The sequence below is a fragment of the Vidua macroura genome, chromosome 1, assembly GCF_024509145.1.
Source record: "Vidua macroura isolate BioBank_ID:100142 chromosome 1, ASM2450914v1, whole genome shotgun sequence".
NCBI lineage: Eukaryota > Metazoa > Chordata > Aves > Passeriformes > Viduidae > Vidua > Vidua macroura.
Window position 1 is genome coordinate 145708403 of NC_071571.1, and position 13613 is coordinate 145722015.

At 35.9% G+C, this 13613-nt stretch overlaps 1 protein-coding gene across 4 annotated transcripts in view; it reads left to right on the forward strand.

The window, feature by feature from the left end:
* Positions 1 to 11760, forward strand: part of EFR3A (EFR3 homolog A) — a 77550-nt gene extending 65790 nt beyond the window's left edge. For 3 of the 4 annotated variants that reach the window (XM_053985929.1, XM_053985938.1, XM_053985958.1), the window contains 5 exons: positions 2406 to 2494; positions 5733 to 5781; positions 6785 to 6888; positions 7494 to 7543; positions 8730 to 8835. In XM_053985929.1, the coding sequence (XP_053841904.1) occupies positions 2406 to 2494; positions 5733 to 5781; positions 6785 to 6888; positions 7494 to 7543; positions 8730 to 8835 (398 nt within the window). Of the gene's footprint in view, positions 1 to 2405; positions 2495 to 5732; positions 5782 to 6784; positions 6889 to 7493; positions 7544 to 8729; positions 8836 to 10593 lie in introns of those variants that run through there. The other variant, XM_053985948.1, reaches the window with a different exon arrangement.
* The last annotated feature ends 1853 nt before the right edge of the window (positions 11761 to 13613 follow it).

The following is a 13613-nucleotide window of genomic DNA, read 5'->3' on the forward strand; positions in this document are numbered from 1 at the left end:
CAGAAATTGTGTTGTACTTAGTGGATTTAGTGTTTCCTTTTGCTTTTTTTGTTTCTCTCCTTGACATGCCTGTAGCAATGTTAGCTGCAGTGGAGTTTGCTGTTGTGTTTGGTCATGACTTTGTACTCTACCAAAAAATAGTTTCCTGTTTTGTTTCCCTGAGCAGGTAGTAGAGCCATAGGTATCATTTTTGTGATGGTACTAATTACTTCTTTGAGTGACATTACAAAAACCTGTAGAAAGTTGGAAGAAGCCCTCAGTTGTTTGAAGAATGATGATTCATCTTAATCACTAGCCATTCAAGATAATGACTGCACAAAGAACAGAGTCTCTCACCCAGGAAAAGAGGCACCTTACACATCATCTTGTTCCAAGCCCCCTGCCATAAGCAGGGACACCTTCACTATCCCAAATTGTTCAAAGCCCCATCTAACCTGGCCTTAAACACTGCCAGGGATCGGGCAGCCGCAGCTTCTTTGGGCAACCTGTGCCAGTGCCTCACCACCCTCATGGGAAAGAATTTCTTCCTAATATCTAATCTAAATCTACCCTCTTTCAGTTTAAAGCCATTGTCCCTTGTCAAAAGTAATGCACCCCACCTTGGTCAGTGAGGTGACACACAGAGCTGCTCCCACTGCCCAGGCAATGGAGCCAAGGCTTCTGGGACAGCCTTGGCAGGGGCTGGGCCAGTGGGTGTTGGGGCTCCATCACTGTCCTTGAGCCCCTGGGCTCCATCATGAGTGTGGATGAGCGCTGTACTTTATAAGAGAAAAAAATGGTAAATGTCACATTTTTTTTCCTGCTTAATATGTTGAAATTAGAGATAAATGGGCATATTTCATATGCAAGTTTAGTGAGGCATCCATTACAAAAATGAATTCTGTCCAAAGTAGTCCCTAAAATGTATCTTCTGGTGTTTGTGTGTCAGTTACAGAGAGAGCAGCAAGATGGCAGCAGAGATGTGGTTTTGTCTGATGTTTTCTCTTGGGGGCTGAGGTGCTTTCCTCAGATTTGGAATGTATTGGGTCATGTACCAGTGAGCCGTCAGGGATTAAAAATTCAGTAAATCCTTCAGAATGCCATTTCAAATGCTCAGGGTCTCTGAGAACCTGGCAAATATTAGTAGAATTCAGGTATTTTTCATGAATCTTGTTCTTTCACTGCCTCTTGATCTTAAAATGACATTTCATTTATGTGACTTCTGAAAGTTATTTCTTGGTTTTTAAAAGCTGAACATGTTCAGCTCTGCTGGAATGAATTCTGTTTGTTCATGCTCAGTATTTGCACTGCAAAAGCACTTTGCTTGGCCAGAAGTGGTTTAAACAAAGGTTGCAGAAGAACCAGCATAAATTTCATTGTCATGTGGGAGTTTTACAGTCCTTCTCTTCTTTTTAGTATCAAGTGCCTGTAGCTGCTTCTAACTGTGCAGTGCAAGTCATCAAATAATAATAGCAAAGGTCCAAATGGCTTGATCTTGGCTAAAATATAAAATATGACCTTGCAATTCATGGTTTTATAAATGACATACACAAAAGTCAGGCCACTCAAGTATCTGTTTGTCAGAGGATCTCCGTAGCAAGTCTTCAAATGTATTTTTACTGTTCATTAAAATCTTTTGTTAATATATTAAATGTCAAAAATGAGAAAACACTAGTGGTACAATGTCCTAGGACTGCAGTCACAGAGGGAGATTCCATCAACTGATGGAACAATTTGATCATAATCTCCTTACGCATTAATTAAATTGTTATGCTTCTTTTAGTATCAGCACAGTTGGTCTTATTCTGACAACTTTTTAGGCCAGCTGAACCTGCTAAAATCTTTGTAGGAAGTGAGAAATTGAGAGAATTTTTTTCACCCAGTAGATTTTTAGACTTGCTTAATATGGTACTTGTAGCAACAAGAATGAGGAAGGATTGTTGTTCATTTCCATTCAGAAATCTTTGTTTCTTCTGTCAATGAATCATATTCCAATAAGTTCTTTTCTGTTTCAGAATACCTTAAAATTAAGACCTTAATATTTCGATTTCACAACCAAAAAAAAAAAAAAAAAAAAAAAAAGTTCAGGCTTCTGTAAAGGATTTTACAGCTATGTATGATCATGTGCTGTTATTATTATGCATTTGAATAAGATGTCAGTTTTTAAAATTCTGGACTTTCAAGGGAAAGTTGAAAAGATTTGTAATGAGAGGAGGGAGGGACAATGAAAAGGTTATTTTTCTTCATGTTTAGTAATTTAGAGCAATAACTCTAAATGTATCATTTTTCACAATTCAAATGATAGAATAGATGATCTTGGGTTAAACAGGCGTATGGAAATAAATCTGCATCTGATGGGTAGAAATTTGACTGAACATGTTTAAAGAGTGTTATGCAAAAAGTGAGATAATTTCTTCTTGTGCTAGATGAGGACAGACTCTCCAGGAGGAAGAGTATTGTGGACACAGTGTCTCTTCAGGTGGACATTCTGTCTGGCAGCAGCATAGAGGATAAGGTATGAAAATCACAGATTATTTTAAAGCAGCATTTTGAGTGGAGGGAGAGGGGAATTTAAGTAAAGTATTCCCAGAAAGTCAAATATCTGATTATTCTAGCAATGTTAAATACTTGGGGGGTTTGTTTTTTTTAAGTTTTGTGTTTGCAGAAATATGTTGTCAAAGACACTCTTCCTGTATAAATAAATATAAAATATAAATAAACATAAAATATAAAAATAAATATAAAAATAAAGATCTTATTGTTTAAAAGGGTCAAGTATTTTGTCACTACAGTTTTTACAGATAGTACTACAGATTGTGGTGTAGCAGTGCATTTATTTACATGCTGAACAATTGTTATTTTATGAGTAAATATTCTAAAATGTTTTCTTTGCCTTTTGAGGGATACAATAAATTTCAGCATCTGTATCCCTGTATCATTTGAAGTATTTGAGAGACTTGTTCAACAGCCTGGAGCTGTGAGATACAAGCCTAGAGAAATAGAAGCCTGGTGGGAGACCTGCAGTCTCTGAGTGGGACAGGTAAAGACTGGGCAGGCTGTGTGCACCAATGTCACTGTTCCTTTCCAGAAGAGTTTGGCATGCAGCACAGGAAGTATAAAGTAGCAACAGAAAGTTCATATGTAGGGTACAGGAGCTGATGCTAATTATCCCTTAGGAAGACCGCAGTATAATTAAAATTATCCCACATCGTTTGACACTTCATTTGAAGTATTTCCTAAAATAAATTTCTATTTCTACTGAATATTTTTCAAGGTTCTGCTGATTTTTATTAAGTAGATTTCTGCTGGTTGCAATGAATTAGCTGTTGAAATGGAGGTGTTTGTACCTAACATGAGATACAGATGGTTCCTACTTTTAACATCTTCAAGCACAAACTGCCTAGAGACACGAAGCAAAATGTGTGGACTGAGTCAACCTGAGTGTTAGTTAAAAATTCAGTATTAAGCTATAGCAAATGAGCAAGCTTGACTTTAGATAGAGGTGACATGTTTTGCCTTATTATTGTTACTGTTATTACCATTACTATTATTCCTTTCTGCTTTGTGCTCATTATACCTCAGATGATCTTTTGTGTTCACTCTTTCTTTTGAGCTTTAGCAAGGATACCGATGAAAGTAGAAAGAATAAAAAGGTGTTTGAAAAATAAGTGAGACAATCATATCTCTAGCTTTCTGAAGCAAGTAAATGCTCCTCACAGGACTGAGGCTTTTTGACATAAGTATTCTTTTTTAAAATCTTACATTATATGTGGTTAAATGTAATTGAAAAACTCCCTTGAAAGTAGAATTAGAGAAGTTTCCATTTCAGATTTCAAGATATGCTGATGTTAGTTCAAGCATTGATACATAGACTTTTTTTAAGTGGATGTAGTGGTTGTAGATAAAATCTTTTTATGGGTTCTCAGCTTAATGTGGTCTTAATGTAGTCCAGTGTCTTAGATAATTAATTCCTTTTTATCTCTTAAGAACATGAATTTTATTAATCAGAAACACAGGAAGCAAAGTATTCCTCCTTTACTTGCTTTATGAGGTTTGTTTACAAGGCAAAGGAGAAAACAGTATTTTCCAGTTAGCTGACTGCACCTTCATACCTATGTATGAAATCTGGGTTTCTTGCTGTGTAGATTAGTCAGTGTAGCAATCCATAACCATTAGCAGAACTCAACCGCAAAAAAAAAAAAAAAAAAAAAAAAAAATTCAAGCATAAATCTTTATGAATTAGAGGATTACCTACTTAATTAATGGAAGTTTTAGGACATAATGATGTATGATATCATTTCTGCGCTGAGATAGAAGACTTTATCCATAAAATAGCTGTTATTTTATACAATGCAAATGCAATTCTTCTGTCAGCGAACTCAAAGTTTTTTGTAGTGCCAAGTCTTTTAGTGAATCTTGTTCAGGAAGGTGTGTTATCCCGTAGTTACCTCCATTCATAAGGTGAAAGCACTTGTAACTGCAGGTAGTGCTTCAGGGGTATTAATTAATCCAGTAGAATGTTAGGTAATAGCAGCAACTAATGTGGAGGTTAACTATCACTATGAAAGGCAGCCATAAACAAGTAACATTTACCAAATGTGAGTTGTATAAAAGATGATTTCAGAACCTTGATCTTTACTCTTGATCTTTAGCCATATCCACAAATATTTGACAAAAAGGTGTTTCACTGTTTATTTATTAATTTTTATTTATTCAGAGGTAGAGAATACATGCTTATTAAGTAAAACGTGTTAGAAAAATATAATTTTCAGCTGCAGCTTATGAAATAACTCTCATGTAAAAAGGAAACAGCTACTTCCTTTTCCCTTAACAGTAGTGCAAGACAATAAATTAAAAAATTGAAAGAACTCATAATCTTCTGAGTGGAATAAAGGAACTTTTTGCTACCTTACCGCTTACCTTAACTCATATTGGACCATTCTGAAGAGTTAGTGTTTATCAGGAAGAATATAAGTGCTGCTGTTCACATGTTGGTAGGATTGAAGTAGGGAAATTCAAGCCAAGAAACCATGTTATGTTCAGGTGAAGACTGTTCTGCCATCTAAACATTCTCCCCTAAGCCACCCCAAGAGGGTGACTTCACTATAAATATATTTACTGGTATAGAAACTAGGTCTATAACAAATTGAAACGCTTCGGTAATTTTGCATCCTCAAGCAATTCCTGATGAAGTGCATCTGCAGCAGCAAATGGATATTCTTATCAGTAGATGAACAGATTTTCTCAGTGCATCAGACATAGCTTGTTATGAAGAGCCCTTTAACTCCAGTGTTTATGATGTAAGCACCAAATTATTTGAATCCATCATGGTACAAAGTTAGCCTATCAGGGAGTCTCAGGAAGCAGTTTACATTATTGGCAACAACTGCCTAAGAACCAGTACTGAGATTTTACAGTATAGAAACACTATAGCTTATTCCTGACCTAAAGGACTCTTCTGACAAAATCCAAATCCATTTATAAAGTATTGTTGCCATAGAGCATCTTGAGTACAATTTCGAAAGTTTTCCTTGATCTCATTTAATAAAAATTTCCTCACGAATTTCAGTGGCTTAAAAATGTGAATTAGTGATCTGTTGGTTGTCACAGAAAGTTCAAATGAAGTTATAGGAGACTCATAAGGCAGAAAAGTTCTGGCTGTTTTGGCTTTCTGTGTTTTATCATATTCCTTATTTTTTAGAAGCTTATATGTTATATGTAATGATTAAGGAGTTTTATTTCTATATGTTTAGGTTGATAATACTGAAGAAATCACCTTTGAAGCTTTGAAGAAAGCCATTGGTAAGATTTGTTACAGTTGTGTTTGTGAAGCATAGTTCACGATTACTATGGAATTGCTGAAGAAAAGGGAGAGGCCAGAATAATATAAAATACTACTTTTATTTCTTTTCAGCTAGTAAATTTATTTAGTACTCCAGTTATTTATTTCTAAATCTCTGAAATGGTATCTTGATAATGTTAGTGAATTCATTTTCTGAAGTTAATGGGACTGAATGAAAAGCATCTGGAAATGCCTGCCATCTATTACATTTGCAGTACAGACAAAGCTATGAATGTGAGATATTAAAGTTAATACATAAATTAACTTGAATACATAAAATACATAAAAATTGAATACATAAAAAATACTCCAGTTACCATTGACTTGTGAGGTAACTTGAGTACTTTTTATGTATTAAGATTTTTGGTCTTCAATGCATTAGAAAAATAGGTTATAAATATTACATATTGTGGACTTCAAAATACTAAGATTTTTTAAAATAATATTTTTCTGACAAGTGACCTGGCTGCGAGGACACAGATTTATCCAGATTCCTTATTTCATATTACTGTAATTAATTGCTAATTAATGCTTTTCAGTCTACCAAAATCCTGTGTAAAATATGGATTAAACATTGATGTTTAGACCAGTAGACACATTCTAAACAGTAAGAAAAGTCTGGCTACCTGTCAGCATGATATTGGAAGATTCTTGTTTTCTCTTGAATCTGAACCTGTGTGCAGTACGTGAAAAGTGAGGCAATAAAGAAAAAAGGAAGCATGGATGTTACTTAAAATTAAAGACTCAGTAAGAAAGGGGAAAAATTGGGTCCTCAAACCATCTCCCTGAAATTTTATCTGTATTTTGCTTTAGGTGCAATGCCAGATGACAGCTCACTTGAGAATGGTTGCATCTCTTCAGGCACAATCTTTATTCACTTCTGCAATGTGCATTTGATATTTCTTGTACTTCATAGGCAAAGATTGCATTTGTCTTTAATTTTTTTTTCATTATTCCTTTAAGATAACAATGGACTTGAAGAACAGGAAAAGGAAAAAAGGCGTCTTGTGATTGAAAAGTTCCAGAAAGCACCATTTGAAGAAATCGCAGCTCAGTGTGAAACCAAAGTGAGTTTCTGCAAAATGTTCGCACTGTTGATATCAGTGTAGGCATTAGTGGGCATGTGCTGACTGATAGTGACTTAAGTTGTCGTGCCACTGCTGCTGTTACTTGCTTAGAAGTTCAGTTCATTGTTTTGTCTCACTGCTATCAATGTTAGGAGATTCCAGTAATTTGAAGAGTGTTTTTGTTTGTTCCTAGACCATTTGGAAAGTAATGGGTAACTTGCACATTCTTCATCTTAATATTTTCCTTGCTGTCTTTGAAATCCAGGTTCACAGTCCATTTCTATTTCATTCTGGGATAACTGGAGCAGCATTTAACCCTCTCTGTATCTTTTAAATAACTAAATGTATTTCAGGTTTGTTAAACTCCTGTCTGCAACAGCAGAATTTGCTATATAATTCTTGTCACTCCAGTTCAGGCTCACTCAATCTCAAATTCATCTTTAAGGCTCAGAATCCTTGCAGCAGTGATGAAATTAAGAAATGTGGCCTAGATTTACATGTGGCAGTGTGGAACACACTCACCTGAGTATGGCCTGGCACACCATTGTAGCTCAGTTCATTATCTAGGAGATAATAATTCAATTTTAACTTTTCTTTTTCCCTAGGCAAACTTGCTTCATGATAGACTGGCACAGATACTGGAACTCACCATCCGGTAAGGCTTTATGCAAGAAGAGTATCTCACCTGAAAAATTACTTATAAAGCACTTGTGGCTATTTTCAGATGGTAATAGGGAGAAAATAATTGCCTTACCTGAATGCTGTGGCTTAACTCTGATAAACCCCATGTAGCCACTGGCTTAACCCTCCTCAGAAGGATGAGGAAGAGAATTGGAAGGGTAAAAATGAGAAAAAACATGGGTTGAGATAAGAACAATTTAATAGGTAAAGCAAAAGTCACACATGCTAGCTAAGCAATATAAGAAATTCTTTCACTTCCCATGGGCAGGCAGGTGTTCAGCCATGTCCAACTAAGCAGAACTCTTTGGGAAGGCAACTGCCATCACTCTGAATGTCCCTTTTTTCCTACTTTCCTTAAAGCTGTTACTGCTGAGCATGACACCATATGATATGGGGTATCCCATGAGTCAGTTAGGATCAGCTGTCCCATTTATGTCCCCTCCCAACTTCCTGCCCACCTGCAGCCTACACCCTGGCCCAGCAGTGTGACAAGCAGAAAAGACCTTGACTCTGTGTAAGCTGTGCTCAGCAGTAACAAAAACATCTCTGTGTTATCAACACTGTTGCCAGCACAAATCCAAAACACAGCCCTATACCAGCTACTGTAAAAAAAAAAAAAATATCCAAGCCAAAACCAGCACACTGAAAAAGAGTACTTTTCAATTTTCTTACTTTTTTGAATCTTCCTGATAGTGGAGAATATCCAGAAGCCATGTCATTGTGTCTTAGAGTATCTCTGTGTCTATCAGTAGTATTGCAGGATGCTGTTATTTTCCTATTGCTGCATCTGGTTGAGAAAGTAATTAGATATTGAGCACCCCAAGTAGTGCATGGTGTTATTATAGAGAGTTGTGCACATCATTATGCAGGATAAATGGTATTTATTAGCAGTAAGATGCATTTTGATAGTTCAGTAACATCAGTGAAATTGATGATACAGACAAGAATATAAAAATCCTCAGGGCATTATAATTTCTTTAGAATTTCAAGACTAGGATAAAATGCTGTTGGTATTTTATTATTTTATTATTTTATTATATACTGCTGGTATATATATGGGGGGTAGTTTAATCTTGTTTCTCTCCTGTAAGTGTGTAAATGTATATGAAAGCAATCCATATAACTGTAAATTCTGTATATTGGTTGTGCTTCTCACACAGTCCTCCGCCTAGCCCCTCAGGAGCGATGACCATTACTGCTGGACATGCTCATTACCATTCTGTTCCAGTCTATGAGATGAAGTTTCCAGATCTTTGTGTGTATTAAGTGTCTTCTGAAGTCTGCTGGACATTATTTAGAGTAGAATACAATAGAAAGAACAAGATGAGTTTTCAAATTTTATTGTTTATTGTATCTAACTTTAATATAATGATGGACATGAGCCAAATACAGATTACTTTAGCCAAATTCATGAAACTGTCTTGAATTGTTTTATTCTGTAATATATTTTGAGTTAGGTTTTTCACAGACCTTGTTTCTTCATTTTCATATTTGAGTACATGTAAAAGTCAGATTTAAAACTTGTCTTGCCATATAGGTAAATATTTCAGTTACTCTAGGAATTTGTATTGCTTCAAATTCCTTTAATTTGAGATACTGTAACTGGAAAATCTATTAAAGCCTTTTTTAGTTTGGTTTGGCTTTTGGGTTTTTTTGGGTGTGTGTGGTTGTTTTTTTTTTTTTTTTTTGTTAGTTATTTTGTTGTTTGTTTGTTTTTGTTTTTTTTACTCCTCTTCACCTCAATACTTTGTCAAACTAGAATGCTTTTGGCTTGCTTCATCTCACTCAGTGTAACCAGGAGAGCACTACCTGAGCTCCCTCTTGTTCCTGCTGTCATAGCTGCTCAACTTGTTTGGTTTGGAATAGATGGAAAAACCAATACCCTTACATGTGTTCAAATACAGTGAATGAATTAATGGACACTTGTTAAGTATATTTTGATGCATCACATAACATGCTTTTTAGATATATACATCCAGTATATGTACTGTGTTTCTTGCTAAAAGTTAAATCTTAAGCTTTGCATAAGAGAGGAGAAATCTCTTGAAGCACGGAGTTGTGCAATATATTTCATGTCTTAAGGTGTATGGTTTACAGACTGTACTTTTGACAACACTGTAGTATTTTACTGTCTGCTTTAGTATAAATACAGGAGAGATATATTTAGTATAGCAGAAAATAAACTGAGGGCATTTTAAATCATAAATACTAAAACTATATTCTATGAGACATTTCTCTATAGTTTATAACAGCTTTTTAGTGATATTTTAGAAGTTGAAAGTAAACTTAATGAAACCATTTAAAGATCAAGAATTTATTACATATATTTTCAAGCAAAAGCATTTTTAGAGACGCATCTCTGTGTTTGTTTTTGTTTCATTTCTCAAACCTTTAAGGTAACTTTCATAGGTTTATGTATCTGAGCATATACTATTCAAAAGTAAATGAAGTAAAACTGATAGAGTAAATCATGGACATTTGATGATAATTATCAAGGCTGTCTTTATGACTCACTAAATCCTGCCAGCAAAAAAAGAAAAACAGCATTCACTGATGCCGTGAATAGTAAGTTTGAAGTCCCTTAATCTGTCTGAATCTGACTGGGGCAGTGCAAACATGAATGAATGCTCTCAAATATCTATAATAAATGTAGACATTTGAGTGTTTTGGATGAACAGTGAACATGAACAAAGTAACCTAATTTCAGTAGGCCTGCTTTGAGGAGGAGTTTGGTTTAGATGACTTTCAGAAGTCCCAACCTAAATTAATCTTTGATTGCATAACTCAAGATCTGAATGATTATTAGCCTTGCTAATTTGCTGACTGTTTGAAGCATTTTCACACCCACTGTAAAAAGGATTTTAAGTTTTTTGAACAGTAGTCCAATATTGTACTGGACTACATTTAAAAGCCTGATGTGGCATGACTAGAGAAATATCAGCTACTTAAACCTATGAGATGACATGCTGAGAGTTTCAGAAAGCATTCACAAAGCTCAAAAGGTAATTGAGACCTTCTTTTCAGTTTAACAGTGCAATCACAGCTGTTAGTGGATGACGAAACAGCCCCTTATCTACAGCATTCCGTTGTGATTTTTACTGCTGCAGCGTATCAGCCTGATCAGACCACAGTCTACACATAAATAGGACTCTAGCTTTTAGTTTTCACTTTTTTTTCTTTTTTTTTAAGGTAAGACTAATAGTTTTTGGCCTGTATAAAGACTGTAATTTTTTAAAAAGTAAATCCAACATAGGGATACAATGTAAAAAACCTACCCACTCTGTCATTTTTTTAAGAATAACACTTGGCACTTTTGTACAAAAAGGAGGAGTCTAAGTAATACAGAATGTACTTCTGTTTGCACTTGTGCAGTATGGAGACTGCTGTAAATACAGGATTGTTTCTGTGATTTAATTCTGCTGCATGAATGCTGCATGTGAAAAAAACTAGATTTAGCATTTCATTTTCTGTTCTGTTGATGAAGTATTTTTTCTTTATGGTGATGGCAGGTTTCTGTGTTTCCAATGTTCAGTTTGGGAAATGCAGGTGTTGTGCAGGTGTAGTGCAGGGAGTGAAGAGCTTGTAACACTCTGTGTGTTCACATGATATTTAATTTCTTCCTTCATGGAATTTCAGGGAGTCTGTAAGTTGATAATTGGTTCACTCTGGCCTTTCTAGACCCATGGGAGATGGGAGTGTCTGTAAAATGTATTGGTTTGGTAGTTATTGTTATATGAGCCAATGAATGAAACCAAAAGAATTAAGAATGCTGTTTGTTGTACAGTACAAAGCTGCTTTGTTTCACTTTATGTTCTTCAGACAAGCTGCAGAACTTAAAAGCTCCTCATGCAAACTGGCCCTGTGTTATCTGCAACACACTGAGCACTGTCTTAATGGTTATAATTGGTACCCAGTTTAAATGTATTCCAGCTGTTGCTTAGGGTTCCTATTATGTCATCTTGAAAAAAAATATAGCTTTTAGTAGTGAGTCACTTTAAGATAAATTAAATTCATGGTCATACTAAAAGGTAGAAATAGCCTGTTGTCCAAAATCAGAGTAGGGCTAATTTGTCTGTTGTTCCAATGGTAATATATTCTGTACTGTATGTAATGAACCAGTTTCAATAAATGTAAGAACACACTGTGCAATCTATATTTAAGCAATAAAATAAACCAAAATTTAAAAATTAATCTTTTCTAAGGTGTCAGTTAATTTTTATTGCTTACAATTTATATATCAATTACTAATTTTTTAGCATTTAAAGTAGCCCTCAGTTTGGACACTCTTTTTTTTTTTTTTTTTTTTTTGCAGATATTACAGCATTGCATCATTATTAAACTACTACATTTATTTACTATTAAACATGGACAGGCTTGAGAGAATCTCATGAGGTTCAACAAGGCCAAGTGCAAGGTCCTGCATCTGGGGTCAGGGCAATCCCAAGCACAAACACAGAGTGGGAGGAAAATGGATTGAGAGCAGCCCTGGGGAGGACTTGGGGGTGTTGGTGGGTGAAGAGCTCCATGTGTCCCAGCAATGTGCTCTGGCGGCCCAGAAAGCAAACATGTCCTGGGCTGCACCCAGTGCCCCATGGGCAGCAGGGCAAGGGAGGGGATTGTCCCCCTCCACTCTGCCTTTGGGAGACCCCACCTAAGGTCCTGCATCCCATTCTGGAGCCCCCAAAACAAAAATGTTGACTTGTCCAGAGGAGGCCACAAAGTTGGTCAATGGGCTGGAGCATCTCTGCTATGGAAACAGATGGAGTTGGGGCTGCTCATCCTGGAGGAACATGATTTTTCCTGACTCTGGGGAGACCTTATAGCACTTTGAAGTACCTAAAGGAGATTCAGGAGAGCTGAAGAGGGACTTTGGGACGGGCATGCAGTGATAAGACAAGGAAGAATGGCTCCAAAATGAAAGAGTAGGTTTAGGTTAGATGTCAGGAAGACATTCTTTCCTGTGAGGGTGGTGAGGCACTGGAACAGGCTGCCCTCAGAAGCTGTGGATGCCCCATCCCTGCAAGTGTTCATGGCCAGGTTGGAAGGGACTTTGAGCAACCTGGTCTAATGAAAGGTGTTGGTGCCCATGGGACGGGCAAAGAATTCAATGGTTAAAAAGTTAAAATATTGAAGTAGGAAATATTTGTAGATTAGTAGTTCATAAATTAGTTGTTTGCTTTTGGGAAACAGCTAGATTTTGGCCAGCTGTACCCCAAATCTATGAAAAATATGGTGTAAAGTGACTATGATAATGAGAGAGAAAGAAAAAAGCTATGCTAAATGTTTCTTTTTGATCTGCTTGTCATTTTTTGAATTATTTTAGCACAGATCTCTGATTACGAATAAATGTAGTTAATCATGACTAGATTATTTAAGACTTCACTTTGTCAACACAATTCATGTGGTAGTAATTAGGGCACAACTTGGGTGTTAAACTGTTTCTGAAATAGAGATACTGGGGAAAAAAGCTCAAAAGAATTAATGATGACACTGCCTGAACAAAAGCATATTTATTTTGTTATTTCTCTTTTACCTGATTGATTAAATTATCCATTCCTATCTCTGCAGTCAGAAAATTCAGCATAGTTGAGTGAATGTTTGCATAACTATGAAGGCAGTAATAATTAGCAGAAAGGAATGGGAGTTTATTTTAAGGTGCAGTGTTCAGAGCAGCAGCACCACTATTGTCAAAGAGATGAACTGATGTTATTGTTCTGCAGTGCAATTCACTGACCTGCTTACAGGCCAGTTTTCCACATTTCAGCTCATCATTTGTCTCACTTTCTCATTGCAGTATTTATTTATAAATTCTGTGAAATGTAAAATAATTTTTCATTCCTATAATAGAAGTTGATAAAAGTTGCAGTGTAAGGCAGATCTCATCCTCAGCATAGGACAAAAATTGACATTTTGTGGCTTTAGCATTTTGCTTCAGTTCTGAGATGTCCTTTTTCTCTACAGCATAAAGGGGGAGTTAATTAAAATCTTGTCTGCAAATAGAATTTTTCACATTGCTTATTTGACCTCTGTCTTCCCTTAAACAA